The sequence below is a fragment of the Manis pentadactyla genome, chromosome 2, assembly GCF_030020395.1.
Source record: "Manis pentadactyla isolate mManPen7 chromosome 2, mManPen7.hap1, whole genome shotgun sequence".
In the NCBI taxonomy this organism is placed as follows: Eukaryota; Metazoa; Chordata; class Mammalia; order Pholidota; family Manidae; genus Manis; species Manis pentadactyla.
The window spans coordinates 66,132,005-66,159,817 of NC_080020.1; the positions used below are offsets into that span (position 1 = coordinate 66,132,005).

Sequence of the window (27,813 nt, forward strand, 5' to 3'; positions counted from 1 at the left end):
CATATTCAATAAAGTGGATTTCCTTGATTGCTCTTATCACCAGCGACTGGCCATAAGCTGCAAAGAGACACACGAGGCCCCTCTTGGTGGTTTGCTGATCTGCACAATGTGCAGGGCACTCCTTCTGGGCTCGGCTGACTTCTTCAGAGGTCAATGGCAAGCCCCACCAATGGACTACAGCCTACATTGTCTTTTGCCCCACGTGCAACAGATGCTGATGTAGCCATTGAGCCTCATCAGAGGCACTTTCCTTCTAGTCAGCACACCTGAGCCAATGAGTCTGCTTCATCATTCCCTGGGGATGCCAAAGGCAAATGACCAGTCACAAATACATGGTAGGTGTCTGTGCCTCACCACTCTGTGGCCTTTGAGTCCAGTCTCACACCCACCCCACAGTGGGATAGGAGGTTATTACCTTGGTTGGAGCTGTTCCGGTGATGGGCTCTGTAGCCAGCAAGGTGTGGTACACAGCAGCCAGTTGCTTCTCTATCAAGGTGACCCAGACCTCTGCTCCTTTCCATAGTTGTGACCAGGCTCCATCTGGCAGCAGAAGCAGCAGCAGTGGCGGAAGCAGAACCTTAGGCTCGGGCCACAGGCCAAGGTCAGCACGGCCAGCAGTAGTGGTGGTGCCTCCAAGACCACACGAGTGTAGACACACGTCCCTCAGTGTGAGCGCTTCTCCCCATCATTTCTTGGGGTGACCCTCCCAAAGGTTGCACACATTATAACAGATTTTGGGTTCAGAGGAACCCTACCAACTGCCGCCATATGTAAGTCTGGGGAGAGGAAATCCCGGGGCAAAATACCTCTAAAAACTGAAATCAGTCAAAAGGAGAAATAAAGTTTAAAACCCGTTTACTGCTTACAAAACTGCAGTCTGGCCCATCTCTCTCTCCTGCTCCAGCAGCAGCAAAACCAGCCCTCCCCCTCACCTCTCAGGTACAGATAAGCGCTCCTTGCCCAGGTAATTACCTATTGATACGGAGATGAACTTCTCTCCACCCCTGAGAAATGATGCAAATGCACTAAAGCCATACTTTTTTCCACATATGAACTCCTATTGATATGCAAGTGTTCTAAAGCCAGGGGAGATATTCTGGAAATGTTACAATTTTACCCACACTGTTCTATGCAGTTGATCTATTTCCTATTCTTGCACCAATTCAACACTGTATTATTTACAGGAGCTTTACAATAAATCTTTGTAACACAGTAAGTCTCTCTTCCAATCTATGAATGTGGTATATCCTTCTGTTCATGTAGGTCTTCTCTAATTTTCTCTTAATGATTTTTATGATTTTTTTATTAGAAGTCTTGCACATTTTATTCTATTAAAATAGAAGGTTTAAATTTTAATGTAGTCCACTTTATTAATATATTGATATTATATTAATACAGTTTTGTTAATATTAGTATGATCTTGCATATTTTTGTTAATATTTTCGCTCATACTGAAAGACACAATAATAAAGATGAAGTTTTTCCCAAAATTTACAGATTCAATGTAATCCCAATAAAAATGAGCAGGTATGTGTGTAAGTTAACTAGTTTATTCTGGAATTTATAGGAAAATGGAAAGGGTCAAGAATAGCCAAGACAGCCTAAAAAAAAAAAAAAAACAGTTAATGAATTTACTTTTAAACATATTTTAGGTTTTTTTTTAAATTGAACATATCAAATAAATACTTTGCAAGTGTTTTAAATTTTTTAAGTGCTAAGTATCTTAAATGTGAGTCTCATACAAAATAGACATTCAGCTAGAGTTAGGATGTAAATATGCTGAAAAAAATGGGTGGGAAGAAATAGCTATGGAGAAACCAAAATTAAACTAATTTCTCAAAGGCTTTTGAAATCATCCCACATGCTCTGTCGTGCTGTAAACTTTCTAAGTAGATAATAGAAACAATTTTTTTAGTGACATAGTAATTGGTCCTATGTGCATCCAAGGCTTAGGAAAGGTCAGGCCTGGGATTATGGTCTTGAAAGCAAAATAATATGTTAGAAGTTAATGTTCTGGGAGTGGAACCATGCCAAGTGAAAGGTCAACAGAAATGTAAAGAACAGCAACATTTAAGGTGAGCTAAGAAGAAATCCATGAAGGAGAGAAAGAAGCAATCATCAGAAATGTAGGCAAAAAATTCAGAAGAGACAGATTCAAGACGTAGAGCCTCTGGAATTTGTGAGTGAAGTGTCAGATATGAGCAGAAAAAATAAAGTAAAATGAAGGTTTGAAAAGTGTCGATGAGAGCTATCAGTGAAGATGTTGGAATTAACCATCTTGGGAACTATTTCAATGGTATGTTAGGATAAAGAAGACAGAAGTAAGCAGGCTTTGGAGTAAAGAGATGATAAAATGGAAACCATGAATGTAGACTTTGGTTTGATCAAGAAAAGAGAGTACGTGGAGCAGTTAAGGTGAAAACAGGGTCCCAGAGATTTTTAACTTTTTAATTTTAAGATGTAAGATGCTTGAGCAGGTTATATGTTACAGGGGAAGAACCCGTCAAGAAAGAAGTTGAAAAGGCAGGAAATAATTGACAGAAGATGGTAGGGTATAGGTTAAAAGCAATAGGGACCTTGATCAAGACCCTTCATTTTCTGAGACTGGGACAGAAGTTATATGTGTACAGAAGAAGTTATATAGGTGAGGGAAAAAGAAATGTATCAAATCAGATAGGGTTTTCCAATTTTTTTCATGGTTTGGCATACATAGAAAATGATCATATATAGGATAAAAGGAAGAAGCTGTTTGTAGCTGGAAGTGATGGACTTCAAGGTTTATAGCTCTAGGTTTGTATATATATTCAGATGCGGGTAACAAAAAATACCTGACAGTGCCTTAATTGATAAAGATATATTTAAATATCTTATTTAATTAGAAATCTGAAGTTAGACAGTTTCCAGGTTTGTACAGTATATCTAGTGTCATAAACCCAAGGCCTTTCAGTCCTTCTCTTCTCCTGCCTATCCTGTTTGTGTTTTCCATCCTTAGGTTATTGCCTGGCGCTCAGGCATCACAGGCATATCACTGTCCAAAGTAGGGACAGGGTGGGGGGAGGGGGTTAGGTAGAGGCAAAAAACAAAGTTTTTATTTATTTATTTGTTTTTTAAATACATATAGTTTTTTTTTAATTTTTTAAAAATTTTGGTATCATTAATCTACAATTACAGAAAGAACATTATGTTTACTCGGTTCCCCCCTTCACCAAGTCCCCCCCACATACCCCTTCACAGTCACTGTCCATCTGCATAGTAAGATGCTGTAAAATCACTACTTGTCTTCTCTGTGTTGCACAGCCCTCCCCTTGCCCCCCACGCACTATACATGCTAATCGTAATGCCCTCTTTCTTTTTCCCTGCCCTTATCCCTCCCTTCCCACCCGTCCTCCCCAGTCCCTTTCCCTTTGGTAACTATTAGTCCATTATTGGGTTCTGTGATCCTGCTGCTGTTTTGTTCGTTCAGTTTTCCTTTGTTCTTATTCTCCACATATGAGTGAAATCATTTGGTACTTCTCTTTCTCTGCCTGGCTTATTTCACTGAGCATAATACCCTCTAGCTCCATCCATGTTGTTGCAAATGGTAGGATTTGTTTTCTTCTTATGGCTGAATAATATTCCATTATGTATATGTACCACATCTTCTTTATCCATTCATCTACTGATGGACATTTAGGTTGCTTCCATATCTTGGCTATTGTAAATAGTGCAGCGATAAACATAGGGGTGCATCTGTCTTTCTCAAACTGGAGTGCTGCATTCTTAGTGTAAATTCCTAGAAGTGGAATTCCTGGGTCAAATGGTATTTCTATTTTGAGCTTTCTGAGGAACCTCCATACTGCTTTCCACAATGGTTGAACTAGTTTACATTCCCACCAGCAGTGTAGGAGGGTTCCCCTTTCTCTACAACCTCGCCAACATTTGTTGTTGTTGGTCTTTTCGATGATGGTGATCCTTACTGGTGTGAGGTGATATCTCATTGTGGTTTTAATTTGCATTCCTCTGATGATTAGCAATGTGGAGCATCTTTTCATGTGCCTGTTGGCCATCTGGATTTCTTCTTTAGAGAACTGTCTATTCAGATCCTCTGCCCATTTTTTAATTGGATTATTTGCTTTTTGTTTGTTGAGGCATGTGAGCTCTTTATATATTTTGGATGTCAATCCTTTATCAGATCTGTCATTTATGAATATATTCTCCCACACTGTAGGATACCTTTTTGTTCTATTGATGGTGTCCTTTGCTGTACAGAAGCTTTTTAGCTTGATATAGTCCCACTTGTTCACTTTGCCTTTGTTTCCCTTGCCCGGGGAGATATGTTCATGAAGAAGTCACTCATGTTTATGTCCATGAGATTTTTGCCTATGTTTTTTCTAAGAGTTTTATGGTTTCATGACTTACATTCAGGTCTTTGATCCATTTGGAGTTTACTTTCATGTATGGGGCTAGACAGTGATCCAGTTTCATTCTCTTACATGTAGCTGTCCAGTTTTGCCAGCACCATCTGTTGAAGAGACTGTCATTTCCCCATTGTATGTCCATGGCTCCTTTATCGTATATTAATTGGCCATATATGTTTGGGTTAATGTCTGGAGTGTCTATTCTGTTCCACTGGTCTGTGGCTCTGTTCTTGTGCCAGTACCAAATTGTCTTGATTACTGTGGCTTTGTAGTAGAGCTTGAAGTTGGGGAGCGAGATCACCCCACTTTATTCTTCCTTCTCAGGATTGCGTTAGCTATTCGGGGTCTTTGATGGTTCCATATGAATTTTTGAACCATTTGTTCCAGTTCATTGAAGAATGCTGTTGGTAATTTGCTGGGATTGCATTGAATCTGTATATTGCTTTGGGCAGGATGGCCATTTTGATGATATTAATTCTTCCTAGCCAGGAGCATGGGATGAGTTTCCATTTGTTAGTGACCTCTTTAATTTCTCTTAAGAGTGTCTTATAGTTTTCAGGGTATAGGTCTTTCACTTCCTTGGTTAGGTTTATTCCTAGGTATTTTATTCTTTCTGATGCTATTGTGAATGGAATTGTTTTCCTGATTTCTCTTTCTATTAGTTCATTTTTAGTATATAGGAAAGCTACAGATTTCTGTGTGTTAATTTTGTGTCCTGCAACTTTGCTGTATTCCGATATCAGTTCTAGTAGTTTTGGGGTGGAGTCTTTAGGGTGTTTTATGTACAATATCATGTCATCTGCAAATAGTGACAGTTTGACTTCTTCTTTACCAATCTGGAGTCCTTGTATTTCTTTATTTTGTCTGATTGCCGTGGCTAGGACCTCCAGTACCATGTTGAGTAACAGTGGGGAGAGTGGGCATCCCTGTCTTGTTCCTGATCTCAGAGGAAAAGGTTTCAGCCCCGCGCTGTTCAGTATGATGTTAGCTGTGGGTTTATCATCTATGGCCTGTATTATGTTGAGGTACTTGCCCTCTATGCCCATTTTGTTGAGAGTTTTTATCATTAATGGATGTTGAATTTTGTCAAATGCTTTTTCAGCATCTATGGAGATGATCATGTGGTTTTTGTCCTTCTTTTTGTTGATGTGGTAGATGATGTTGATGGATTTTCGAATGTTGTACCATCCTTGCATCCCTGGGATGAATCCCACTTGGTCATGGTGCACGATCCTTTTGATGTATTTTTGAATTCGGTTTGCTAATATTTTGTTGAGTATTTTTGCATTTACGTTCATCAGTGATATTGGTCTGTAATTTTCTTTCTTGGTGGGGTCTTTGCCTGGTTTTGGTATTAGGGTGATGTTGGCTTCATAGACGGAGTTTGGGAGTATTCCCTCCTCTTCTGTTTTTTGGAAAACTTTAAGGAGAATGGGTGTTATGTCCTCTCTGTATGTCTAATAAAATTCCGAGGTAAAACCATCTGGCCCGGGAGTTTTGTTCTTGGGTAGTTTTTTGATTACCGCTTCAATTTCGTTGCTGGTAATTGGTCTGTTTAGATTTTCTGTTTCTTTCTGGGTCAGTCTTGGAAGGTTGTATTTTTCTAGGAAGTTGTCGTTTCTCCTAGGTTTTCCAGCTTGTTAGCATATAGTTTTCATAGTATTCTCTAATAATTTTTTGTATTTCTGGGGGTCTGTCGTGATTTTTCCTTTCTCGTTTCTGATTCTGTTGATGTGTGTTGACTCTCTTTTTCTCTTAATAAGTCTGGCTAGAGGCTTATCTATTTTGTTTATTTCCTCGAAGAACCAGCTCTTGGTTTCATTGATTTTTTCTATTGTTTTATTCTTCTCAATTTTATTTATTTCTTCTCTGATCTTTATTATGTCCCTCCTTCTGCTGACCTTAGGCCTCATCTGTTCTTCTTTTTCCAATTTCGATAATTGTGACATTAGACTATTCATTTGGGATTGTTCTTCCTTCTTTAAATATGCCTGGATTGCTATATACTTTCCTCTTAAGACTGCTTTTGCTGCATCCCACAGAAGTTGGGGCTTTGTGTTATTGTTGTCATTTTTTTCCGTATATTGCTGGATCTCCATTTTAATTTGGTCATTGATCCATTGATTGTTTAGGAGCATGTTATTAAGCCTCCATGTATTTGTGAGCCTTTTTGCTTTCTTTGTACAATTTATTTCTAGTTTTATACCTTTGTGGTCTGAAAAGTTGGTTGGTAGGATTTCAATCTTTTGGAATTTACTGAGGCTCTTTTTGTGGCCTAGTATGTGGTCTATTCTTGAGAATGTTCCATGTGCACTTGAGAACAATGTGTATCCTGTTGCTTTTGGATGTAGAGTTCTATAGATGTCTATAAGGTCCATCTGTTCTAGCATGTTGTTCAGTGCCTCTGTGTCCTTACTTATTTTCTGTCTGGTGGATCTGTCCTTTGGAGTGAGTGGTGTGTTAAAGTCTCCCAAAATGAATGCACTGCATTCTATTTCCTCCTTTAATTCTGTTAGTATTTGTTTCACATATATTGGTGCTCCTGTATTGGGTGCATATATGTCTATAATGGTTATATCCTCTTGTTGGACTGAGCCCTGTATCATTATGTAATGTCCTTCTTTATCTCTTGTTACTTTCTTTATTTTGAAGTCTATTTTGTCTGATACTAGTATTGCAACACCTGCTTTTTTCTCTCTGTTGTTTGCATGAAATATCTTTCTCCAACCCTTGACTTTTAACCTGTGCACGTCTTTGGGTTTGAGGTGAGTCTCTTGTAAGCAGCATATAGATGGGTCTTGCTTTTTTATCCATTCTATTACTCTGTGTCTATTGATTGGTGCATTCAGTCCATTTACATTTAGGGTGATTATTGAAAGATATGTACTTATTGCCATTGCAGGCTTTATTAGAATATGTAGATTAATGACTTTATGTTAAACATTTTATTGAACTTCTTAATCTATAAATTAAGCAGCTTACAAAAAAATTTTTCTTTTCAATTTCTTTATTATTACTAGACAATCTGTGTTAATGTAGTGCTGGAGAAGGTAAAGAAAAATTTCCAAGAAGAAGAATCCATAAGGCAAAACAGTGAGGAGAATGGAAATCTTAGAAGAGCCTTTTCTGAGCCTGTTCTTTCTGCGCCTTCGTTTTCTGAAGGTGAAATCCAAGCAAAACCTTACAAGTCCTTACCAGAGAAGCTAGGCAATTTTTCAAATCACCCCAAACTTCCTGTTAGTAAGTTGAATGATAAGATCCACGTTTTACATTCTGTGCTTAATCAATCAACTGAAATGAATGAATGAACAAATCTCAACATAAATATCACTGAACAGAGCTTAAGAGTTATCTATCTAATGACATTTCATCTAACAAAACTGGAAAACTAGTTTTCATATACTGACTGCTTTGCTTTAAAAAAAAGGGTAGAAGGAGCTACCATTAAAATGTCATTCTCAAGTATTTGTATGGTAGAGAAAATAAAATGAATCAATGTAGAATATATGTATGATTATATGTTATTTTCTAATGAACAAGAAAATATACCCTTTGGTGGGCTACACTTTATGCTGTTGTTTATAATATGGTCATATTTAAAATACATTTATGTTTTTATTAAGGACTTGTTTCAAGTACCTTTCCAATTATCTGTGAGGGAAGAAAACTCTGCCTATTAAAATGCTGTATATCTTTTACAGAGGTAACAAAAGGGTATTTATTTTCTATCTACAGGCTGCATAATTTGGGCCTGCCTACTATCAGTTCTTTTATAACTCATCTATAAAGTTGTGAAAGAATTGTCATTCATTGATGTAATAAATTTATAAAACAAAATATTATTTACAAATCTATAAGAGTTGTGTATGTGAGTAAAGGATAGGACATTTATTTCCAGATATAAAGGAACAAATTTAGAACCAGAAATCAAGTCTATATTACTCATTATTGTCACTGGATCCTGAGAGAAAATGTTTCAGTGATTGGCCCTGCAAACTGGGGTAATGGCTTTGCCTGTAGGAGGTACTTTGTTTTCTACCATGCCTTTCAAATTGTAGACATGTGGTAAGACCTGACTGATTATTGCTGGATTAGCACCTGATATAACTGTCTGAGAGGTACCCAGCCCAGAGATGGTACATTTCCTATACCTGGTGACTAGATGCTGCCATAAAGAGTACTTATGAAAAGCCCAACCCTGGCTCTTTAGTAGTAGACTGAAAAACAAGTATCAAGTGTTTTATTAGCTCATGCTACCCATATTCCATCAGAAAATATGAATAATATGTAAAAAAAGGCTCTATAAGAAAAACCTTAGCGGTAGATACTTTATTCACTTATTATTTTTACAGTTAGCAAAGGAGAGTCCAGGTGCGCCCCTTAGAAAGTTAATTATTACATTTAGAGCCTTATTACAATCCTGTGCCACTAAGATCACTGTGGTTTGAGATTGGATTCCAATGTTGACAAACAGCTTTTCTCACTCTGAATTAATAATCTGCTCATCCTAGTTCTTTCTGGTCCCCCTTTTGCATACTACTACATGCTGCAGAGTTTTTCATGATCACCCAGGGTGTGGCATCCAGCAACCAGAACAGTGCTAGCCATAAATAACTAGAACTGTAAAAGCTGGTGAACCAACTTAACATTAACCCTGCCTGTGAACTCAGCAGGAAAGATTCTGAGAAATAACACTCTTATTATCTCTTGTCTCTGTAACATTTACATGAAACACTTAGTTGTACATATATGCACAAAGTTCTCTATAAATTAAAAAAAAAACTTTATTTGAAAATTTCTTACAGGCATTCAAAGTTCTTTCTTTGAATCCATTCACTGAATACTCACACCCCCCTGACTGGGCAGCTGCTGTTGTGTCTTCCTCAATGTATGAGAGTCTCTGCCTTGACTAGAGAGAAACTGAGTGAAGGTTTACTTGGTTTTGATGCCCAGCACATAAGTTTCTGATTTTTAAATTCAGCATATAAACTGATCCTATTTTTGGAAGCATTTTTAAGTGTAAAAAAGTCTGCTATATGAGAAAACTGAATGGTTAATATTTAAGCATTTCAATATATTTAAATTTTACCTAAAAAAATAAATAAGACTAGTAATCAAATAGGGGAGGTGGGGAATGGGTGGAGTTATCAATGAAGAAGAATAGAAGAATACTGGTAATTGTTGAAGATGGTGATGGGAGTTTATTCTATTGTAAAAAAGTATTAAACTATACTACTGTTTACTTTGTATCAATTAAAACTTTTCCATGATAAAGTCTGCTACATCAAATAGGGATTTTCTGCCCCAATTTTTCTTAGTAGATCTTATTTTTCACCTTTTCTTCACTTTGGTTACTCTAAATTATTTTCATCCTTTTTAAATTGCACATTCCAAACCTACAACCTTCATGTTCCAGTCAATCCAGGGATTGGATGAAATGTATTCTATAGATTCTGATGATAATCCTTACATCATATTAAGTACATGTGCTTTTGAACCTCTTAGAGTTACATGATTTTTAAAGACAAGTAGTAAATATGCCTATGTTGGAAAAATCAATCATCTTTGGTACTCTAAAATATTTTAAAAACATACATAATGTTTTTTGTTGCCATATTTTATCAGGTAGAACTCTGAATTACTTTGAAGTCTCCAGTGGCATAAAAATCAGAGTCACACTTAAAAGGCTCATTAGAAAGAGTCACGTAGATATTCCCATTGTCCACCGTCACTTTATGAATCCTTTGTTTTATCCCTTTGGAGCACCACTTGGGCTTTGCTGATGGATCTTTAGGGTTTATAGACTGATACAGTCCTTCTCCTGTTGCCAGAGTAATTTTGTATTTATGCCAGGGGCAAACTATACACGGTCGTCCATCAAAATCCTGGGGAAGGAAATAATTGATTCAATAATCTGATATTTCCAACATTCACAATAAACCTCAGACTCAGAAGAGAATTTATTGTAGAAGAACCAGGTTAAAGGACAAACCAGTTTTTTTTTTCCTTGCATTTACAAGTTATTTAGCATTAGGCAGAACCTAATCTTTGCAGCCATCAGGTCCCTTCTGCAGTTGATTAGAAACCCAGTGTGTCAGAACTCTATCAGGAGATAACTAGCTCAGACAACTATACCATGTGACTGCAGCCATGCTGTTATCTACTAGATGTTAACTAGATGTTCTTTGACAGAAGTGGGGCAAGGGCTTTAAGAGCTTCCATAGGAATTTTCACTAGCTGCTGAAAGAATGGTAAGCTTCAGATAAAAATTCATAAGCCATGCATATTTTTCAGATAATCTGTGAATTGGTTTTCTTTGTATTATAGGATTGTAAATTCCTAGAATATTAGCAACTATACCTAAAGCATTAAAATATAGTTCAAACCCAAATAAAATTTATTTTTGAATACAGAATGAAGTTAAGATCAAATAGGAAACATCTGAATTTATTGAGAATAGACTTAATTTTACATACCTCTATTTCTCCCAAATGTAAAGGTCCTCCTGAGTCTGAAAAGGAATTGAATATTATATCTGGTCACAAAAAAAAGAAATTTTGATAGTTTTGTGGCTAGTAAACAAATAAGGTTTACAAATGAAAAATAAAATCTTACGGTAACAGCGAATATCCATAGCATGATATTCTCCTTTGTGGTAGAAAATGACCACTTCTCTATCATGGACAACAGCTGTCATTCTTTCAGATTTTTTAATGTCATCTTCTCTGCCAACACAGACAGAAGAATATTCCTTTGCTTCAGAGCCATCAGGATCCATGCTAGTTGGGGGAAAAAAAAAACAAGTAGTCTTCACTAGTTTAGCTACAATTTAACTCACAGAGATAATCATAAGAGAAGTTTGATTTCTGTGAAACTGATGGAGACTTTTTTTGTAGCTATTCAAAACAAAGCATTTATAAATACTGGGTTGTAGTTAGTCATGATTTTGAGTTAGAGACTCATAAAGCTTGCCAAAATTAGGGAGGACTCACCACTTTTGAGGCTGGACTCAAAGAGTCATTTCAATGTGTAAGAAGCATATTTTAGAACTCCTAAGAACAGGGACTAAAGTTTCACTATCCTTTTATTCCCCATTGATTAAACACTAAACAACATTTGGTTATTATCAGTGTTGTGCCTTCTGCTGAAGGTAAGATTCTTTGATAGTGTGAATAGTCTTGGACCTCATGGCTGAGGTGGCTCACCTGCTCTGCCTGGAGTGGCAGCTTGTTCTTACACATCAGCCACATAACTCTTCTAGCAGAAGGGGACAGATGTGGATGTACACACTTCATTTTCTTAACTTAGAAATTGTCCTTACTTCTGCCTTACTTGGGCATTCAAAGAGATGGCTTTCTCTTCAATTTATAAAAGTATATGAACCTATATTTCTGAATAAGAAGTTTTAGTAGAGAATTTGCAGGTATTCTAAATGTATTTTTTCTCAGCAGATAGCCTATTTCTTTGAAAGGAACCTTTTCAAAGAGACCTTCTATATACTTTAAGAACATAGTCATAGTCTGTTCATTCCACATGAGAAAGAAATATCAAGATACATCAGTATCAGGAATTCCAGGCCCTATGTAGATAATTTTCTTGAGGGCCTCCCACATAGAACTATTTAAGTTTTTTCTATGATAGTTTCTGAATAAAACTATATATCCTGTTTTGCCAACATTTTCTATACTTACTCTTTCTCCTTTCCTAACCTCAAATCTACCATTATTCCTACCCTCTTTTGATTAGATTTGCTATCCCAAAGTTTCTGTAAACATTCCCACTTTTCCTGTCTGAAGACAGAGATTATGATACCTTTCAAAAAATGTAAAGAACCACATACAATCCTATCTTAGGGTTGACAGATTTCTCCACTAGGCAAGAGCATATTTTGAATCTTTGCTTGTAATGAACTAAAAATCACAAGACCAGAAACTAAGAGCACACAAAGCTTTTGCTTTTTCCTTTATTTCCTAATAATTACATTATCAGATATCCCTGTATGGTGTCTGCCCTCTGCTGGAGAATGGGAATCTTCAAGCATCTGGACAATATCCAGCTCTGCAACTGGCATAAGGCAAGCTCACTCTATGATGTGGGCAGACAGGAGAGTGGCTGCCTACAGCATTCAGGCATGAGATCCTGTACACACCTGAGCCATTAAAGGTTCAGGTGACATCTAATTACAATTTACTTTTATCTTTGGGACACTGATGGACAAGTCTTCTTTAACCCATTTAGGCAGGAATATATGTTTAAAAAGCAAGAAGGCACAATTCTCAGGGATAGCCTATTGACAATAATCTTTAACACATCAGAATAGCAAAATTTAAAAATTCTCAATAATCTTCAGATTCTCCTTCTCCAAATTTCTCTCTCCTTGTCAGAGATTATCATTCATTTGATAAATATTTTCTGAACACCTACTGTGTGCCTGGCACTTCAAGGAAATCAAATAGATAGTCTCTGCCCTCCTAAAAATTATATTGCAATTGGTGAGACCAATAATAAGTACACAAATAAGATAACTACATACTTCCATAAAAACCATGAAGAAAATGAACTAGGTAATATGAGAGAGAAACTGGGGAAGGCCATTTTGCAAAGAATGGGCTGGGAAGGTAATTCTGAGGTGACAGTTGAGCTGAGACCTGAAAAATGCAAATGAACTAGACAGGGTAAGAGCTGGCAAAGGAGAATTCCAGCTGAGAATAAGAGAGAAAAGCCTGAAGGAAAGAAAAATGAAAGGCTTGGTTAATCTGAGGAACAGAAAGGAGACTGGAGAATAACTAGCAGGGTTGATGAGACAGATAGGAGGCAGCCCCTGCAGCACTGTGGGTGGGTTTTATTGTGAGGACAATGGGAACACACTGAAGGGTGTAAAGCAGGAAGGGACTTGTTTTTAAAAGAATGCTCTGGCTTTGTGCAGAATGGATTGCAGCAAAACAAGAGGGGAAGCACAGAAATCAGACAGCTGTTGCAGTGGTCCATGGGAGAAAAGATGGCGGCTTGGACCAGGGTGCTGACTCCATAAGGGAGAAAAACAACAACTATACTAACAACAATAACAACAATAATAGCAGCAGCTACAATTAGACTGTGCTAACCACATTTCAGGCACTGTTTAAGACTTTACAATTATTTAATGACTCATTGAATTCTCCCAGCATATTACTACAATGAAAGTATTACTGTAATTTTACAGTGAAGAAACTGAGTGAGGCACAGAGAGGTTGGGCCGATGAACTGGAATGAAAGAAAAAGGGTAGCTCCCAAGTTTTAGGTTTGTGCAACTAGATAGAAAAGACTAAGAAAAAGATATTTTATAGGAATGAAAAATAAAGAATTAGCTACATTTTGTACATACTGAGTTTGAGGTACGTAAGGCACATTCAGGTAGAGGTATCAAGTAAATAGATACATGAGACTAGAGTTGAGAATATCTAAACACATAAATTTGGGAGTTTCCAAGTTATAGAAGTCACTGGAATCACTTGGAAGGTAGCATACGTAGGGAAGAGAGCCTAATACAATTCCTGAAGCACATACATAGTTGGAGGTCAGGTGGGAGACAAGCTGAAGAAAGGCAAGACAAGACTGTCCAATCTATTGGTAATGAAATGAAATGCATTCACTGTTGACTTCTCTCTCCTAAATTCTTCTCAGATGGCAAATAAGTGGTAAACCAGCAAAAAAAAGGCAGACAATGAGTTAAAATCCATTCCCATGCTACCACCTCTATGTATCAAACAATGAAAGATATATGAAGAAAACATGGGCTTCCTAGGAAACCATCCTGCAACTCTGGTTGTTTCATAGAGACCAGACCTACACTACACTCTCTTCTTGTAATTTCACTTACTCCCTAAACGTCCACTCTCCTAGGAATCAAATACTGGTTAACATCCAAGTAAGGGCTTATATCCAGAATAGACTATACTACTCTCTTTTCCCTATATTTCTAACATTTGTCTCCTATTGCACTCCTAAACATCCTTTTAGCCAAATATAGACATTTAAAAAAAGGTGGAAACAATCAAGACTAAGAAATCTCCCAATATTGTTCATAGGTACTGGCTCAACTCTACATAGGTCTGATCCAATCTTTGAATCAAAATAATGGGCTAATCAAAATTCAGGGCTATTCTTTGAAATTCAAAGTTAAGCACACAGTCAGCCTTAAAAATGGCATATGTGTGTATTTTCAACCCAAAATAACTCTTAAGTCATAACATCTCAACAGATGTTTATGTGGAGTACAAGCCTTCTAGAACAGAATGTAGCAATTCTAAAGGTTGTGGCAAAGCTAAGTTTAATCAATGTTTCCATTTCCAGTTTCATTTTAACAATCTCATCATTTTATGTATATTTCATCAGCGTGGGAAAAGACAAAGTTACAGATAACTTGAGAGGTACACCACTCTGCCTTCTACAAGATAAAGAATTACATACAGAAAAAGAAAGTATATCAAAGTGATGGCCCATGGTAGTTGTAGAGACCCAGATGCCATGGAATGCTTATGATTAAACACACATACCCTTGCCTATAATTTAAGATATTTAACATGTAAATAACATGTCATAATTGTAAATAACATTTCAACTTCAAATACTCTAGTTTTAGGAAGATTATCCTTCCTAATCCACAGTGTTCAAATATAGAAAGAGTGTCATATTTCACATGAAATTATACAGAATGATGATGTATATTTCCTTGATTAAAAGGAAACATATTGTAATTTCACCCAAGTTTTAAGTTAACATTTTACATACAAACATGTATTCACCTTTTTTAAAAGGGGCACTGGAACCCTGATGTATCTCGCTGAGAATGTTTACAAACCACAGGCCCATCCTCCTCCCAAGAGGGAAAATTTGTTACATGGCAGTACCAAGGGGATTCTGGCCTTCTGATGGCTTCTCCAAATATTTATTAATCCTGTATGACTTATTGGAAGTTTCAGAATGTTAGGAGGAAGAAAACATGACTCTTTTAATTTAGAAGTAAAATCTCTATGTGAAGGTGTAAGGAGCAAGCTTTCAAAACAAGGAATTTATAGGCCACTACTTTGAGAAGGGTAGTTCTTGGGCCACAGGGAAGACAATTATTAGATATATTATATAAGCATGGGCTTCAAAACTGAGGTGTAGGATGAAGGGTGTGTGTGTGTGTGTGTGTGTGTGTGTGTGTGTGTGACACAAATCAAACTTAGGAAATTATGGAGATGTCAAATTTGTACTCTGAAGATTGCTCTAACCTACTTTTAAAATGATGGAAAAAATAGCACACATATAATTTTTTTTAATCATTTCACAATATAAAAAGCAAAAATACAGTTTAAGAAAAAACAAAGAAGACAGTGGCCATGATTTTCTGGATTAACCATGGCTGACAGGAGACTGGGTTACTACATCTCTAAATGGTTATCTGGTTTTACTTGATTTTGGCAGGTACCCAAAGTACACAAATTGGTCAAGTGGTTCTATTTACCCACATGGTGTTGGACATGCAGCCTTTATCACATTTTGTGGCAGAACAGATGGGCAATAATAAGAAAGATAGGAACAAACAGATGAACTGAAAGAGGGAAATAGGCTGTGGAAAAAGAAAGGGAAGAAATATGGAATTTGCAACACATAGCCAATAAAAGATTGAGATTCAGAATATCTGAAGAAAATCCTATAAATCAGGAAAGAAAATGCCAAATAACCATAGAAAAACAGACAGAAGACATGAACAGCTATTTCACAGATGGAATCTGCAAAGGCCAGTAATCACATGTAAAGATGCTCAACCTCATTACCAGGCAAATGTAAAGGAAATGAAAAAATGCAAAGCAAAGTCACAAATGAAATACTATTTTTATCCAACAGTCTGGCAAAAAATTATAACAAATATGGAGCAACTGATAACGAGGACATCAATTAGTGCTGTCACAGATTGGCAACACCTAGTAAAGTTGAACACATTCATGACTCAATAATCCCACTTTGGATATATGCCAAAGAAAATGCACAGGTATATCAGGAGACATATACAAGAATAGTTCCAACAGCAAAAGATGAGAAACAACTCAAAATTCATGAACAGTAGAATGGATAATTTTTATGTTTATTTCAATAGAACCCTATGTAGTGGTGAAAAATATCTGGGTACATTAAGTTGGATTAATTTCAAAAATGTACCTTTATTTAAATAAAAACAACAATAAAAGAATTCAGAGTATGTTTCCATTTTTATCAAGTGCAAAGCCAAAACTGAACAATAATATTATTCATAAATATATGTATATAGGGTAAATTTATAAAGAAAAGTGAGGAGATAGTAAACACAAAATCTCTTAAATGTCTGAAAATATATTCTTATATTTAAAATTACTCTTTTTCAATATTTAAACTGTATCCTACTTTATGTTTAGGTAGCAAATGATCCAAAATCCAAGAAAAGGGGAGTAAAAATGACACTTTCTATCCTCAGAGAATGTGCCTGTGCATTGATCATGAATGAACTATTTGAGGATTTTGTATCACTTATTTTAAAAGTTGGCACTAAAAGAGGAAATAAATGGTTCTCTTACTTTTATTTTGCCAGGCAACAACTAGAAATACTAGTATCAAGCAACTAACAAAGTATATGAGATGTGGAATAGCATCAGAAGTTAAGTTCTCCCCAACTCTCAAATAAATGAGAACCAAATAAATCCTCCCTCAAGTTTCAGTCTTTTTGAAGACAGTCTTTACTAAGTCTTTGCAGGGTTTTCCCTCAACCAAGGAAAACTAGTGAACTTTGCAGGGGCTGATAAGAAATGAGCAGAGAATGCTGGGGCTAAATGATAAGTTTCAAAGAACTACGATTATAGTCTTGCATTTTGCTTAGAAAAGTATTATCTCATCCTTCAAATAATTGTTCCATTCATAAATGGGTCTATTTATTTATGATATCTGGTGACTATAATTAACATCCATATTATTCTTAATTGAATATTGTGAATATCATGGTCCATTTCTACAACAGTAAGAGTCAATGTGTTCACCTTACTTACTTACTTACATGCACTATTCATACACTTCCACACATTTCCTCTATTTTGAGTTGACTTTAAGATAGTAGAATCATAACTGAATTTAAAAAGTGATTTAATTTAGTTGTATCCAGTTTGGGAGCCAGATGAAGAAAAGTTACTTCTGAACAGTGTAGCCATTTTGTTCCACAGTTCTTTTCAAAAAATATTCTTTGGTCTCTGCCTGAAATTAGGTTTCTAAAGATGCTACTATATAAACTTAGAAATTAGCCAAAAGGTTCCTCAGTCTCTACTAGGTACCTTTCTAGAATAGGAAATCCATTCAAGTTGAATTTCTTAAAACACAAAAATTTCCGTAAGACACTGGAGACAAAAGAGACATGAAATTAAAGGGACTTACCTGTTATTCCTCTTGAGCACTTACTAAGGTGTTTTACCAAGTCTGGGGCTTGACACATTATCAGAATGCACAGCTCCAGGGTGACACCCTTGCTTTTAGGTTCAGAGAAGAGAAATGCCTTAGATAGTAGGTTTGTATCTGTTTGGATGTCAGAATAATAATAGATAAAACTAGCTATCCTTCAGTGAGTGCCAACTACTTCAACTCTACATACAAGGAGTTAATTAATCCTACCAAAGGGTATCATAACTACTTTCCAGATGAGGAAACTAAGAATAAAGGATCCTCTTGAACAAAATCATGCCCAGACTCCCAAAATAGCAGTCAAGATTCCAACCTTGATCTTATGAGTCTACATTTTGTGAACATTGATATATAAATGTTAACATTTCGAAAAAGTAGCAGCCACGGATTTGTAAAGACACGTGGCCGGCAAGTAAACTGTCTTAAAGGTACAAAACCTTTTCAACGAAGATACGTGTGTATGTGTATATCTCACCATATATCTCACCAAAGATGGTCCTGAATTTTTTAAAACTTCGGAACGCTAATGTGCAAGAGTCGTGTCAACAAATGTTTAAAACGGAATGCTTCCCTAATAATTTAATAAGGCCACGTAGCCGCGCTGGCATCCGCCACCACCGTGTTTGCTACTAAAGATCTGCGAGCACCAAGTGAGCTCCCCGGCTCTGCATGATTTGGGGCAAGCTGCTTAATTTCAGAGCTGCAGTTGCTGCGTCTGTAAGGCCTGCCACACAGGACTGTGGTGAGGAATACGTGCTTCACTGTATACATCAAGTGCTCTGGAGCTGGACTCGGCCCTGGGAACCGCCCCAACCCTGTTAGCTGTCATCGCTAAAGTCCTCCCGGCTCTGACAGTTTAACAACGCAAGACTCCAAGCTGTGTTAACTTTTTAATGAGGACGGTCAGCAGCGGTGAGACGGAGTGGCGCTGGGGAGCCTGACACAATGACCGTGGCTGTCCTGATGACGTGGACTGTTCCACCTGCAGAGTTCAGGGGACGAGTATGCAGGACGGACGGGGCTGCAGAAACCCTGGCGCAGTTTTAACGCCTTAAAGCATCCAGTGCTAGGAAAACTTGTTAAAAACGGCCCGTCTAGCCCAGAGGCGGCGGATCCGGGGTGCTCCCAAGACTCTACGGTGCACAGGCTCTTGAGCCTCGCTGGGACTGGGCGGAAGCCTGCCTGGCGGGTAGGGGTAACGACCGCAGACTCAGAAGCGCCCAGCGAACAGGCCTGCAACCGCGGCCCTCGCCAGCACCCGGACGCCGCCGGATGCCAGAGCCCAGACCCGCCGCCCAGCCGGAAGCAGCGCACCTCGCGAGCCCCGCCCCGCGCCCGGCCGTCCAACCCCGCAGCGAGAGCGGACCTCACCTCCTTAATCCCCTCGCTCCTCCTCCGCGAAGGCCGGCCTGCTGCGGGCCCCGCGAGACGCAGCTGCGCGAGCCCGGGCGCCAGCCGAGGGGCGGAGCCTCCGGGGGCGGGGCGAAGCCGTACGCGTGACCCGAAAGCGGGCCAACCACCCTCTGCGGGGACCTCAGATCACCAGGCTGGATCCGGGGTTGGACAAACGTAGGTGGCTTCAGTTTATTTTTAAATGGCTGTTGATCTCACCACATTTATCCATTATTTTAGTGCACCCAACGAACTCACTTCTAAGAGTACATACCTTATAAAAATGTTTGCAAAAGTTCGTCACGTTGCATGTAATCTATGTGTAAGGCTGTTTATTGAAACGGAAGAATGAGGAGAGCTGAGGTGAACAACGGGCATGATTAAATACAGCGTAGACATGCGAATGACTTTGTGACCATGTACTCACAGAGCAGATTTCATGATGTAGTGAGTGTTAAAAAGCAAAGTGTATAATACTATGTCTAATGTGCTTGCTTCAGTGTAAATAATTATTTCTCGAGATACAAGTATGTAGGTATGTACAGAAACTTTTTCTTAAGAAAGAAAAAACTTGGAAGTGGTTGCTTTGGGAGAGATGGAAGGTTTCCACTTTCATTTTTTGCAACTTTGTTTTTTATTTTTATACTTGTCTGAATTAAACACCACCACCACCACCTCCTACTTGTGTGAGAAGCTGGAAGGTAGATGAATATGATGGTTTTTTTTTTTTAAGTTTCCTTGACTATCTTCTAGTGCAGTGGTTCTTAACTCTGCCTATACCTTAGAGTCACAAGGGAGTATTAAAAAGTTAGGATGCCCAGACCAGTGAAATAAAAATCTCTGGGGGTGAAGGGGGTCAATATTTTTTTCTACCTTCCCAAGTGATTCCAGTGTGACCTCAAAGTTGAAACCACAATGTTTAATATGCTGACATACTGATCTTAGATCCAGATCTCAAGGCAGTGAAAATCCAGGAGCCTCGTCCATTTACCCCAGTATGCCATATAAATACCATTTTTTTCTATGAGCCTCAATATATGAAATATTGAGAAACCCAGAATAATGGATTTGCCACCAATGCTAGTTTCTTCTCATTTCTATTCTGTTCAGTATGGTTTTAGAGTGATAGTAATGTTTTATGGGGTAATTTCCCTTTTGACCCTTTTTTTTTTTACTGATCCAAGCACAAACTAACCATCTAGTTTTGATAAATTTTGCCTTACCAATGTAATAATAAAATACATTTGGATTTATTATAATTTACATTGTCTCTTAGCCATCCCAAATTATTTTATTGGCACATGGAGAGTGTTAGCAGTTCTCAGCTTATGTCAATGAAGGGCTAAATAAGGTTTGCCATGCTAATGAAAAGTCCTTTTTTACTTTGGCATAATCTGGGCATTAAAATAAGACACTTCTTAGCTCCATTGACCTAAAAGGTAATTTTGAATAAACTGAAAAACTCAGCAGATACGCACACATATATACATAAGAATGAGAGAAAAATGGACATTTTCCTTTAACTATGTAGTATAAATGTGGTTAGTCATGTAATAATATGAAATGCTTGGAAAGCCTTAGTGGGGGCGTGGGAGCAGAATACACTATGTCTCTGCACTTTCAAGATATAAAAGCACGCGCACACCCACACGCATTGGTTAACAGCAGGAACCCATAAAGTCCATTTGAATGGTCATTACAGCTCAGAATAAAATTCATGCTTCTTACTAGCCATTTTAGTTTTTTCTTTTTCGTTTATTCCCCAGTAGAACAGTTCCAACTAGTGTGGGCACTGCTCCCACAAAGTTTTACCTGAGGCTACTTGGAGGCACTTTCTAGATCCTCTCTTGGAACCAATTTGCATCTCCCTCTTTTACCCTCCTCTGGTTGTTCTTACAATCTTTCCTTTCCTACTAGTGACACCTAGTGGTCACTCTGCATGAGTGTTGTTACCACACAGAAATCAGCGTTTCCTCTGTGATCTTTGCCCATCAGTACCTTCGTCTGTGGTTTCAAATGATCCTTCTCACCTTTGTGAGACCCTCTCCTCTACTCTGAGCATCAGACTGTTTCTAGGCAGGCTTCTCCAGGAACAAGCCCTTCCTCTGCGAGAGGAAAACCTGCCTTCAGTCCTGAACCAGAGTATGTGTTGTGAGCTTTTGAAGACACCCTTATGCTGCTGGTTCCATCCACTACAGGGAGGTTTGGAGACTGTCCACCAATCTGGGTTTCCTATTCCTTCAAAGTAGAAAATGGTGATAACATTGCCCTTATTAGCCCATTGGGATTCAGTTCATGAGAAAGTGAGGGTGGCTTATTTTAAATACCACTTAATCTGCTAATGACTCCTAAGCAAAAATCTCTACAATATCTGTTTATCATGGTGACTTGTGACAGTCCCACGTGGATATCCAAACCTTCCTTCTTCGCGCCCACATTACCCTGTTTCACTTACAGGTGGTTGAGGCCATGTGATTTGTTCTGGCCAATGGGTTGTGGGTGAAAATGCAGTGTGTGTCTCCTGGACTGAAGCACGGAAGAGCAGGTATGAGACCGCCCTAGTAGTCTCATCTTCTGTCACGACAACTGACATTCTAGATCGTTGGCCTCCATTGTCCTAGGCCCCTGAGTAACTGAGGAGCAGAGACTGCACCCGCCCTCCCCAACTTGCTAACTTCCACCAAACCAGGAAAGACATATAACTCAAGTAAGAAATAATCTTTTCTTGTGTTAAGCCACTGAAATTTTAAGGTTTATTTTATGATTGCAACATAGCATAGTTTAACCTTATATCTCATAGGTGTCTCTAATTTTTTTTTATATTGCTAATGTATAATTACTTGAACAACGTTATGGTTACTAGACTCCCCCTATTATCAAGTCCCCCCCACATACCCCATTACAGTCACTGTCCATCAGCATAGTAAGATGCTATAGAATCATTACTTGTCTTCTCTGTCTATACTGCCTTTCCTGTGTCCCCCCCACTACATTATGTGTGTTTATCATAATGCCCTTTTTTCTCCCTTATCCCTCCCTTCACACCCATCCTCCCCAGTCCCTTTCCCTTTGGTAACTGTTAGTCCATTCTTGGGTTCTGTGAGTCTGCTGCTGTTCTGTTCCTTCAGTTTTTGCTTTTTCTTATACTCCACAGATGAGTGAAATCATTTGATTCTTGTCTTTCTCCGCCTGGCTTATTTCACTGAGCATAATACCCTATAGCTCCATCCATATTGTTGCAAATGGTAGGATTTGTTTTCTTCTTCTGGCTGAATAATATTCCATTGTGTATATGTACCACATAGGTGTCTCTAATTTTATATGTTCAGAATTGAAATATAATTTTCTCCTACAAATCTGTACTTCCTTTATCCTCTCCTTCTCCGTAAGTGACACAACACTGCCATCCATATGTTCAAGGTAAAAACCTGGATGCCATACTTACATTTCCCTTTTACTCACTGCTCCTGTTCAAGGAAAGAGTTAAAATTAACACAGCTACCTGAGACTACTATCCTTAAAATCTCTGCTTGCAAAATTGGCCCAGGCTAGCCTCTGGAACTTGGCCATCCTGCCCAAAGCAATATACAGATTTGATGCAATCCCTATCAAATTACCAACAGCATTCTTCAATGAACTGGAACAAATAGTTCAAAAATTCATATGGAACCACCAAAGACCCCAAATAGCCAAAGCAATCCTGAGAAGGAAGAATAAAGTGGGGGGGATCTCGCTCCCCAACTTCAAGCTCTACTACAAAGCCACAGTAATCAAGACAATTTGGTACTGGCACAAGAACAGAGCCACAGACCAGTGGAACAGAATAGAGACTCCAAACATTAACCCAAACATATATGGTCAATTAATATATGATAAAGGAGCCATGGACATACAATGGGGAAATGACAGTCTCTTCAACAGATGGTGCTGGCAAAACTGGACAGCTACATGTAAACTGGATCACTGTCTAACCCCATACACAAAAGTAAATTCGAAATGGATCAAAGACCTGAATGTAAGTCATGAAACCATAAAACTCTTAGAAAAAAACATAGGCAAAAATCTCATGGACATAAACATGAATGACTTCTTCATGAACATATCTCCCCAGGCAAGGGCAACAAAAGCAAAAATGAGCAAGTGGGACTATATCAAGCTAAAGAGCTTCTGTACAGCAAAGGACACCATCAATAGAACAAAAGAGTATCCTACAGTTTGGGAGAATATACTCTAAATGACAGATCCGATAAAGGGTTGACATCCAAACTATATAAAGAGCTCACACACCTCAACAAACAAAAAGCAAATAATCCAATTAAAAAATGGGCAGAGGAGCTGAAAAGACAGTTCTCTAAAGAAGAAATCCAGATGGCCAACAGACACATGAAAAGATGCTCCACATCGCTAATCATCAGAGAAATGCAAATTAAAACCGCAATGAGATATCACCTCACACCAGTAAGGATGGCCATCATCGAAAAGACAAACAACAACAAATGTTGGCGAGGTTGTGGAGAAAGGGGAACCCTCCTACACTGCTGGTGGGAATGTAAATTAGTTCAACCATTGTGGAAAGCAGTATGGAGCTTCCTCAAAATGCTCAAAATAGAAATACCATGTGACCCAGGAATTCCACTTCTAGGAATTTACCCTAAGAATGCAGCACTCCAGTTTGAAAAAGACAGATGCACCCCTATGTTTATCGCTGCACTATTTACAATAGCCAAGATATGGAAGCAACCTAAATGTCCATCAGTAGATGAATGGATAAAGAAGATGTGGTACATATACATAATGGAATATTATTCAGCCATAAGAAGAAAACAAATCCTACCATTTGCAACAACATGGATGGAGCTAGAGGGTATTATGCTCAGTGAAATAAGCCAGGCAGAGAAAGAGAAGTACCAAATGATTTCACTCATATGTGCAGTATAAGAACAAAACTGAAGGAACAAAACAGCAGCAAAATCACAGAACCCAAGAATAGACTAATAGTTACCAAAGGGAAAGGGACTGGGGAAGATGGGTGGGAAGGGAGGGACAAGGGTGGTGAAAAAGAAAGGGGGCATTATGATTAGCATGTATAGTGTGTGGGGGGCACAGGGAGGGCTGTGCAACACAGAGAAGACAAGTAGTGATTTTACAGCATCTTACTACGCTGATGGACAGTGACTGTGAAGGGGTATGTCAGGGGGACTTGGTGAAGGGGGGAGCCTAGTAAACATAATGTTCTTCATGTAATTGTAGATTAATTATACCAAAATAAAAAGAATAAAAATAAATTTTAAAAAAAGAATAAATATCTAGATTGTGGTGGCTTAAATATGCAGCCAAATGAACTTCTAACAGTCTTCTGAATTAAATTTATGTACCCAAACTGCTGCCTTCCTCTTCAGAGCTGTCTTCTTGAGAAAATGGACCAGATTATACCCTCTCTGCAGGTACACAGATTTGTAGAAAGGAAAGGGCTGAACTGAGAATACCGAAAAAAGTGAGTAAAGGTTGGAAATTTAAAAAGGAAATTTTAATATTTCTTCTTAGTTCCTGATTTTTATCTTCCAGGTAGAACTCCAAGTCCTGGGCATTAAGCAAATGATGCACAAGCTGAGCATAAGTGGAGGCAAGGGGATAGAGAAGGGAGTATGGCCAGTGAACACCAGGTGGTCTGCCTTGAGCCCCAGGCAAAACACTAGCCAGTAGTCCCAAGCCAGGCTAAGCAAATACACACAGAGCATTGCGGGCCCTGCAAAGGCACAGCTGGAGGGCTTCAGGTGATGTGGGCCCCAGAATGCACACTGCTGCTCCTTGCCCTGGAACAGTGTTCAGAACATATTCATTCTACCACACTGGGTCTCAGCAGAGATACGGAGGCCACAACGATCTGAGAAAGCAGACAGTGCTAAGGCAAGGACTCATCTGTAGTAAAAATGGTTTTCAATGAGTTGACCTTGAAGACAATACTGGGTAAGATAATATTTGCTGCAATGAGAGGTAGTGAAGTTAATGAAACTTAAGCTTAGGGTTCCCTCACATGCATGCACCCTTTCCAACGTTGTGAGTGACCCTATGGACCAAAAGTTCACATGGTCATCCTTTATGTCCTTTTAGTATAATTTGGAAACAGGCAAAATTACAGAAAAGTAGTAAAGGGAACTCTATCCTCCAGCAGCCATTTGGGAGTGTGTGGCCAATCTGATGCCCCCAGCCCCTCGTGCTTTAGTGTGTATTTCCTGCAAACAAGGGCATTCCTCTACATAAGTACAATACAACCTGCAGAATCAGGAAGCCAACACTGACATATTTCTACCATTTATTCCTCAAATCCAGTTCAGAGTCAAGTTGCATTTAGTTGTCATGTCTCTTTGGCTTTCTTGTCTGGGACAGTTCCTCATTCTTTCTTTCACCCTCATGACATTAACATTTTTAAAGATTATAGGTCATTTATTTTGTAGATGTCCCTCAATTCAGTTTGCCTGACATTTCTTTACGATTAGATTCAGGTTATGCATCTTTGGCAGTAACCTCACAGAGACTGAACTCTGAGCCCCTGAAGCATGACCCCCTCTTCCCTTCTCACTCAGCTGGAGCCAGACTCCCCACACCACAACCCCGCCACCTGCCCTCTCACACTCCTCTTTAAGCTGCTGTGCACCTCCCTGTGCACCTCCATCCTCGCCAGCATGGGGATCTTCCCTGCCCCGCCCCACCTGTGGCTAAGGAAGGAAAGGGGAGAGGGAAAGGAAGAGTGCCCTTATGCCTTTGTAAAATACACAAAAGTAAGATGATTCAGCTGTGATAGATTAAGGACAATTGTCTCTTTTCCATTTGTCATGCAGGCATTTTGCGATTTGGACTAAGGGGCAGTTGAGTTGGAAATAGATTTAGTTTGGGTTTAGTGGGATATATTGGTATGGTTTGCAGCCAATTCTGTGTATAGTTAAGTTTTTGCTGGCTGTCCCAGTGTAGAAACAGCTTCCAAAAACACTCCCACTGCCCACTGTGATGACTGTCCTCTGTGCAGGCCAGAGTTCTCTCAGAATGTGAGCATGTGTTGTGTCTGGCACAAAAAGTCTGGAAATCCTGGAGGAGAAACAAGATTTGAAAGGACAGGGCCCAAAACTACTCTGTGGAAAATTCTGTCTATCATCAGACTTTTGGAAAAATTGTAAGTACAGGATTCTGTTCTCCCAAACAGTACACGTGGGATATGCTCAATAATATAGCATGTAAACTACAAACCCACCTTATATCTTTCTTGATGGGAATCATATGAAACATAATTTATCACCTCCCTATGTCTGTAAGTACACATGCCTGTACTAAGACAACAGTTTTATGTTTTCTGTCAATTACAAAACGATTATGTTACAGGAAAGACTGAGTTTCTATTTTCTTTGTATGAAATATTAAAAAATTGTTATAATGGGAAAGGATGATTAAAGAGTAGGTAGTCAAACACTTGTAGGCAGAAAGTATGCTAGAGGTGTGTCTAGCAATTAACTAATAACTGCTATTTTGTCAGCTTTTTAACAATTATATTTTGGTATTTTGTGTTTATTTTCCCATTCTAAACATATATTTTCATACCTAATTTTTTACCTATTATTTTGTATTTTTCTTCTTCAAGAGAGCCTCCCCTCCATCTCCCACAGTGGCCTGGACCTACCCTCAGCTGCATTTAAACTGCAGGGTGGCTGGGCTCAGCTCCTGTTGCAGAGCAATGATGAACATCTAACTGGAGATTGTCCATTGATAGGCAGCAGTGCCTGGGCTGCTCCAAGTTCCATTTTTAATTCTGGTCCATTTCATTTCAAACATGATGAGACTGACCTTGGATTCATGTAGTATGTCACATGCTCAGTGTCACTCTGCACCAACCCGTGAAGTCAAGATGACACTGGAGAAAGTGTACCTAGAGGCAGATTGCTTAGCCAGAGTCAGTGAAAATAGCCACTGAGGGGCAGGACTGAAAACACATGCTCCTAGAGAGCTCTGGGGCCTGAGATGGAGGTCCCACTCAGAGTAGAAATGGCAATGAAGAGATTTTTAATATGGAAGAAGAACAAGACATCTGGAGACTGGGGCCTACACTTTTGCAAATTTCTAAACTTGAAAGAAGATGGGAATGATTCACTTGCCTCTGGCTCAGATAAATGCACAAATTAATTGTTCCCCCACCCCCAGATTTGGTAAACATGATGCCAGATTAACCTCTAACGGAAAGATTTCTCCCAATTGAGCTTACCTTCACAGATTGTAGACAACAAAATATTGACCTCCTGACAGCCATTCTGGGGAAGCTGAGACCTAGGGCTCTCCTTCTCTCAGATCCTAAGTCTATTCTAGAGGCTTTGGTCACACCAAGTACTGGGTCCTGGGAATACAATCCTACTTGGCCATTGTTATTTGTAGGGGTGGGGAGTAGTTTGTGTCCTAACCTTGGTAGGTAGTGAGGGGCCAGTGTCAGTTCTGCTTCCTCTTAACACTTTGAACTCTTTAAAAAACAGTGAGGCTCCTCGTAAAGCAGGAAATGAATAAATAGAACCTCAGAGGTCTGAAAAGAATGCCCTGTTTCTGG

The 27,813-nt window shown here is 38.7% G+C and overlaps 2 protein-coding genes across 3 annotated transcripts in view; one reads left to right on the plus strand and one right to left on the minus strand.

The window, feature by feature from the left end:
* SPATA9 (spermatogenesis associated 9) overlaps positions 1 to 7,705 on the plus strand; it is a 32,926-nt gene extending 25,221 nt beyond the window's left edge. Inside the window, 1 exon segment of the mRNA XM_036925737.2 lies at positions 7,418 to 7,705. Coding sequence (XP_036781632.2) covers positions 7,418 to 7,705 — 288 coding nt within the window.
* On the minus strand, positions 7,440 to 19,309 carry RFESD (Rieske Fe-S domain containing). 2 transcript variants are annotated; one of them, XM_057493230.1, is made up of 4 exons: positions 17,817 to 17,950; positions 11,013 to 11,176; positions 10,874 to 10,908; positions 7,440 to 10,282 (listed from the first exon to the last, which is right to left on the minus strand). In XM_057493230.1, exons 2-4 carry the CDS (start codon positions 11,173 to 11,175, stop codon positions 10,019 to 10,021), a joined length of 462 nt encoding a protein of 153 aa, XP_057349213.1. In that variant the 5' UTR covers position 11,176; positions 17,817 to 17,950; the 3' UTR covers positions 7,440 to 10,018. The 2 variants fall into 2 exon arrangements, with proteins under 2 accessions (XP_057349213.1, XP_036781631.1); XM_036925736.2 differs by lacking the exon at positions 17,817 to 17,950 and adding an exon at positions 19,212 to 19,309 and having other exon boundaries at positions 7,442 to 10,282.
* Positions 19,310 to 27,813: the final 8,504 nt, after the last annotated feature.